The sequence below is a fragment of the Ostrea edulis genome, chromosome 9 (assembly GCF_947568905.1).
Source record: "Ostrea edulis chromosome 9, xbOstEdul1.1, whole genome shotgun sequence".
Classification (NCBI taxonomy): domain Eukaryota; kingdom Metazoa; phylum Mollusca; class Bivalvia; order Ostreida; family Ostreidae; genus Ostrea; species Ostrea edulis.
This window is the reverse complement of record NC_079172.1, coordinates 41,522,210-41,529,065: the sequence shown is the minus strand read 5'-3', so window position 1 is coordinate 41,529,065 and position 6,856 is coordinate 41,522,210. Positions and strand designations below refer to the sequence as shown.

The 6,856-nt window shown below is 32.9% G+C and overlaps 1 protein-coding gene across 13 annotated transcripts in view; it reads right to left on the bottom strand.

Moving 5' to 3' along the window:
• LOC125657639 (microtubule-associated protein futsch-like) overlaps nt 1-6,856 on the bottom strand; it is a 30,640-nt gene that overhangs the window by 2,880 nt on the left and 20,904 nt on the right. For 4 of the 13 annotated variants that reach the window (XM_048888336.2, XM_056149244.1, XM_048888332.2 and 1 more), the window contains 4 exons: nt 5,453-6,058; nt 5,106-5,220; nt 1,741-1,867; nt 280-330 (listed from right to left, as the gene is read on the bottom strand). In XM_048888336.2, coding sequence (XP_048744293.2) covers nt 280-330; nt 1,741-1,867; nt 5,106-5,220; nt 5,453-6,058 — 899 coding nt within the window. Of the gene's footprint in view, nt 1-275; nt 331-1,740; nt 1,868-5,105; nt 5,221-5,452; nt 6,059-6,856 lie in introns of all 13 variants that reach the window. The other 9 variants (XM_048888337.2, XM_056149247.1, XM_048888333.2 and 6 more) reach the window with 5 other exon arrangements.

The window sequence follows — 6,856 nt, the reverse complement described above, 5'->3', positions numbered from 1 at the left end:
ACCCTCCCCCTCATTAGATCCATTACTATAGTAAACACTACCTAAAGAGTTTCTGTTGAGCAGTATTTTAATGTGAAACATATATCGGTCTGACAATATTTTTGAAAAGAAATCTGTTTAATTATTAATATAAATTATCTGAAATTTCCTATGCTTTCTTCTAGATAATACATAACACATGTTTGTTAATTCGTTACAAAAGCATGAGATTTTCATTAAGACTTGCCATTGATTAATTAGCATATTATATGGTGATGTATTTTTAATGACAGTACCTACTGATAGTTTTTGGAGATCGATAATGAAGAGAGAATGGAAGTTATCAGGAAGCTGCAGAGAACAAAACCAGGGATTTGAATTTTTTTAAGTAAATGCTGAACATATTTTATTGAATCTTAAACGAATCTTATCTTTAATACAATCCAGAATTCAATCATATACAATTCATTTGAGAGAATTGATTCAGATTAATATCTATAACTAGCCACTTTGACTAGCTGGAGAAACTTTCACACCAATTTTATTTTGATTAACTTGGGAAGGGAATTCTTTAAATCTTTACTATAATTCAATATATGAAAGAATCTATGGAGTGGCAAATTAACATAAACTCAAATAATTGAAGATATCTTTAATTATATGAAGACATCAATTTATTTATTGAATGAAACAATTCAATTAAAGATCTCTTCAAATAATTATTGGTATCTTCAATTCTGAATTATTTTGCGCATGAATTGAATTGTTGATAGCATTAATTATTCTGCTGAATTGATGAGCACTTTAATTGAATTGTTGCTCTCTTCAACTGAATTGATGATATCCCTGTGAGGTACTAATCAATAGTAGAGAGCAATAATTCAATTTATATGTGCAATTATTGCTCTCTTTCATTGAATTAATGATATCATTAATTCAAATGATGTGCACAATGATTCTTTAAGAGAGCAACTATATAATTAGAGATAACTTTAATCAAACATATCTACAACTGAATTAATGATCTCTTTGGTTGAATTGTTGCTCTTTTTAAAAGAATTGATGTGTGCATTAATTCCTTAAACAACAGTAATGTAAATTTAAAAAAATGCAATTGAATTCAAGAGATAATCAAATCATTTATATTGAGCTCAAAATTTAAATTTTCTAGCAGTAATTCCGCCACATTGATGCATACATCAATTAAATAGATGAAAGCAATAATTTAATTGATGCACGCATCAAATCAATTATTGCTCTCATCAATTCAATTGATGTGTGCATTAATTCAATTATTATGTGCAATAATTGAATTGATGCACGCATCAATTGAATTGATTAACATTTCTCTGAATTTGGCACTCCATAAGAATCTGAATGCAAACAGGAAAAAAATATGTAACAAATGGATGGGCCACTGGCAAAATAGGGTATCCAAAATTGGGATATAGACATGCATGGTCGCCCATTGTAAAACTATCTATTCTGAGGAAGGATAGAGAGGTCGGATCCATTCATACCCTTGTTGATACCTTATACCGCTACAAAAATCGACGATAAAAATACATACACAATGACATTCACAATGGATGCAAAATTCATGATAAATATGATACAATGTTCACTTTGATGAAGGCATGAAATGTTGGAATTCTTACAAGACAAAAGACAAATGCAGTATGAAACATAAATTCAGCACATGTACAACAGAGGCCACAGAGCTAAAGTATAATGCTTCTCTGCTAATCGTAGTAAGCTTACCTTTTGGAATTCTTTGACTTTTTCTGTGTGGGTAGAGGATTTCCGTTTATCATCCTCTGATTTTGACAACTGGTTCTCTTGGTGGGCTATTCTATTTTGTAACCTAAACAATCGAGGATTGTATGCCCTATGATAATTAATGAAAGAAAAAGGAACACATGAAAACCCCTCTTGTAAGTGGAAGACAGGAACTCTGGTTCCCACAATGCAACATTTTATCTTCAACTTGATTGGTTAAAGACTTCAGTCATGTGACATTGTAAAACCAAAATCTCACCAACACAAAGTGCCATTATTTGTAAACACATTTTTATTTTTGATTCAGTTCATCGTGAACAAACTTGTCATGAATAGATTACTTTAAGTTATTGTGCAACATTTGGAATTCTAAATTAATTTCAAAAGACTCACTTTAGTATGTGAATTCAATCAGATTTGTGTGAAAGATTTAATAATCATTATATGACAAAGATGTGAAGACCTCAAAAGTAATGCATTTTTAGGTTTTCCCTGCAAAGAATTTTTTCCACGGTTCAGATAAAAATATTATGATTGTCTGCCTCTAATATATGAGCATGCCTGATGACCTGAATTTAAATCTAAACTCAAGCAATAAGAATAAAAAAAAAGTTTTCAAAGAACTAAAAGTAAATTTCTTTTAATCTTTGTAAAGTCTTTATTTGTAGAGTAACCAGGCAAGACATTTTACAACATTGAATGAATATTTATTACTTCTTTGAAGTGAAACCTATGAATAGCTTATGATAGTTTTTGCAAATTAAGGAAAATTTTCACAGAAAATTGATGCGCACAAGATTTTTTAAATATAAGAAACAAAAAAAATTAGTTCCTACAAAATCTGACAAAAAGTGATTCAGAAATGTGGCTTTTCCCATCATTAGCAACTCCTATTAAAATGTTTGGTGTGAAATTTGTATTTTTATTTAATAGATTTACTACTTATCAACACTGCTCTAGAGTTCTGACATAATTTATTAATGATGCGTAAATTAGTCAGCAGTACTTCGCATGATTAATGGTGTCAATTTTCCTTGATTTAACTTAATAATATTTGGTTGTTGTTTAACACGAAAAACGTAAAAAAGAAATATTATAGAGTAACAGTAAATTTTCTCCAATATTTTTCAGCGAATTATCACGACTCAAAAAATAAAAATAAAAATCATGATTCAGAAATAATGCTTAAATTTTGTAAATTTTCTCAAATATTTTTCGTGAATCATGCAATCTTGAGACTTTTCTGTCGATCAGAAGATCATGTGATCACCTTGTTTAGATAACAACAAATCCACGTTTCAGTGTTTAAATGACAATACTCTAGAATTTCGAAGTGGGTTGAAAAAAAAAGCTTTGCTTCAACATGTTGTGTTTATGATAAAAATAAGGGCTAAAACATTCTAAATATAGGCTGTTTACCATGCCTTGCCATACAGAATACAGACATTGACTCTTAAAAAGAATAGCAATTTTTCAATCTGTGGTATAAAATTAATAAATATATGTGTGCATTAAAAATAGTCTTTTATACACAGAATAAATGATAGCATATTTGTAGGTAAGAAAATGCAGTCTATTCAAGGTAATTTACATAAATAATATTACATTGCGATATACAAAGGCGAAGAATACATTAACACGTAATATTGATAAATTATGATATATTTTTTCCAAGTGATATACATCATTATTTTAAGTACATGTAACTCTTATGATTGAAAATCTAGCAATTTGTATATTTCTAGCCATCACCAATATTAATTAATACTATATGAAGAGATGAAAAATGAAGCTGTTGACAGCATGTTGATTTCAGTTCATAGCCAGCTTATTACAGCATTCAAAGCCAGAAAATACATATACCAGCGATGTCAAGCAAGATTGGAGAATTTTAAGGCAGTCAAAGCCAGAAATATAGCATTTTAGAGGTAGCTATAATGGTTTCAGTCAGTTTGTAGCTAGAAATGAGCAATTTCTATCAAGAGTTCACACAACATTGGGTATAGGCACTACATATAGGCACCCATTACCATGCGAGTGGTCTGGTGAAATGACCGACGTTACAGCAAATTGCACATGCTTATATGTTTGTGAAATATTAATGCATGAATTGAAAACTGATTTAAATTTCTGTATTGGGTCGAAAGGTCCTGTATACAAGATTTAGTTTCTGGTTTAATGTTTAATGAATTAATTGCGTTTATTGTATGTATCTAATTAAACCCTATCAAAGGAAACATTGTGGTGAGTAAAAGCTTGAGGCATGTTTGCTGATTAAGTCTGTAAATATTTCATTTTTGCTGATGTGAAGTTTTGTGAACTTAATTACCATAGCAACACAAACTGTGAATTCACACACAGGGTGACTGGTTATGTTGGTGAGATTTCAACAGACATTTGGATATTTCCCCATACTCAAAAATCAAATGAAAATTTCACTATATATTTCCACAGAAAAGATATACATTTCATAGACTGAACAATTAAAAATACTTTCCTTAAATACAAAAAAATTATTATTTTTTTTATCAAAATGTCTGTTTTTAGTACCTTCCACTTACACTACATGCAAACCCCCAAACACAACTTCAGAGAACTAGATAAGTTAATCATGATTGTACTGCAGCTTCAACCGGCATTCAAAATCAAATTGAAATCGATATATCTATTGGTACAACCTGTAATACATCACTGGTCACTAACTATTATGATTTCAGTATATTTTAAAATTAAATTTACAAAATTTTACTTAAAGCTTTAGGAATCTCATGAATTCATGCAATCTGACCTGCAGATTGACAAGACAAGAGAAACCGTTGTTTTTGATAAGACAGATTCTGAAGTTGTGCATGTTATATTTTGGTTCACAACATATACAGAGAATATGAACATGCCTTATGATGATGTTCAGTCATTAACACATGATACATATAGATGATACATGATATTGATATGTCACCATGATACAGCCTTCTGTCTACACAACTCCCAAATAAAACTATCCTTTATTTACTCTATAGCAGTTCAATCATTTAACAAGACAAAGTACACTTCTTGCTATTTCTCCGAGTATGAAACCATAGTAATTCAATGTCACTTTCAAAATTCACTTTAAAATACAGTAAACATCTGAATTTTGATTGGAATGAAAATTTCATAAAGTACTAATGTATCTGGAATTGGAATTCTAGTACTGGATCAGGAGATTATCAGAAGTGTACTACCTCTTGATGTGACTGTGAACATTCAGCCAGCCTAGTGAAATGTGTTTTTGTGATATTAGCCATTACGCTGGAATCTACACACACCATTTGTAGGAATTCAAACACCAGGGTCACACTAATTACCTGATGTTACGTTCATACATCCTGTCCTCTGAACTTTGGGAACTGACGGGTTTCTGTGACGGAAATGATTTGGAGGAGGTAGATGGAAGATCGCTGGATCTGGTGGGGGGTGGAACTACAAAACGATTGCAAAGTTTAGCAAACTGTTCACTGGAGAAACATAAATTTCAGGTACATGAGTTTCGAGAACAAGATTTAAATTTGTTGTAGATAATTATTTTTTTACATAAGGCAAAAGAGTAAATAATAAAGCCAAATCAAAACTCAATGATATAAGCAGATCTACAGGTCCACGACTTCTATCATAAAATTATAAAATATCCCTTTCAACTTTAAAATTAGCAAACCTGTGGACTTGACTCCGCGACTCTTCTTCCACGAAGACAGGGTTTTAGACATGCCTGTGCCCCCATTCACACTTCCTGCTCCGGGTCTCTGTGGTTTTGGTTGAGGAACAGGCTTATTATCTGACTTCTTCCCCATTAAGGAAGCACCCTCTTTCCTGGAGGATATAAACTGACCTAAACTCATGGGATTTGGTTTGTTGCTCTCTTTTGTTGCCTTAGTTCCTGTCTTTGCTTGAGTTGTTGCCCCTGGTCCTCCAGATCGAGGCAGCAGTGCCCTGTTTAGTCCTGAGGCCTTCTGTACTTTCTGTTTTGCTTCTGTGGCTGTCTTTTCAAGCTCAGCTCTCTGCTCTTGGACTTTGCTGATGAGAGGGTCTGAGTTACGTTTAGGTTTCACGTCCACATTTTTCTCGTCTTCTTCCAGCTCCTTTGACCATGACACTGGAGGTTTGTTGAACATAATGTCCTGAGAACTACTGAACTTCATGGACAGAGCGAGGGTTGGACTGACCATAACTGGCACAGCTCGAAAGACATTCTCATCCCCAGCATCTCTCTGGACAGTAGGGACAGGACGGAATGCATTGTTCGTGTCATTGCTTCGGGGTACTGAAACCAGAAACATGCAATATATTAATTCTGTGTTCATTTAATATGCTATTTAAGTAATTACACATACATTATTTCTTGAGTCATATCATGATTCAGGAAAATGTGTTACAAAATTTGAAAACAAAGAGCATCATATATTTAAGCAACAATAAAACTTGGAAGCTTTTGAAACACTTCAGACCAGTGCAAGATCAAAGCAAATTTGTTTCATCTTCAGTGCCAAAATTTAAAATACACATTATGCAGAGGAAATGTCAATAGATGTTTATTGTGAGTGATGACTTATTTGTGACTTGTAGGAAACAAACAACATTAAGAAATTGCACGTCTGTAACTCTGTAAATTGTTAATCAGTGAGGTTTAGTTCGACATAACCCAGAGAAAATCCAACAGTCATTATTAGAATATTCGACCAAATGAATATTAGTACATATTTCTAGCACTTCACTTGTTACCTCGGATTCTCCCTATAAAAATCACACAAAATCCAATTCTTGAAACATTTTAGAAACATTAACTTCTGTACATTTAAAAATTTTCAAATTGTGAGTGTTGTACTGACAAGACACCCACAGGCCACAATGCTCACCTGAGTCACAACGCTCGCCTGAGTCACAATGCTTATCTGAGTCACAACACTTGCCCAAGTCACAACGCTCACCCGAGTCACAATGCTCACCTGAGTCACAACGCTCATCCGAGTCACAACACTCGCCTGAGTCGCAACACTCGCCTGAGTCACAATGCTCGCCTGAGTCACAACACTCGCCCGAGTCACCTTCGTCCTACTCTTCT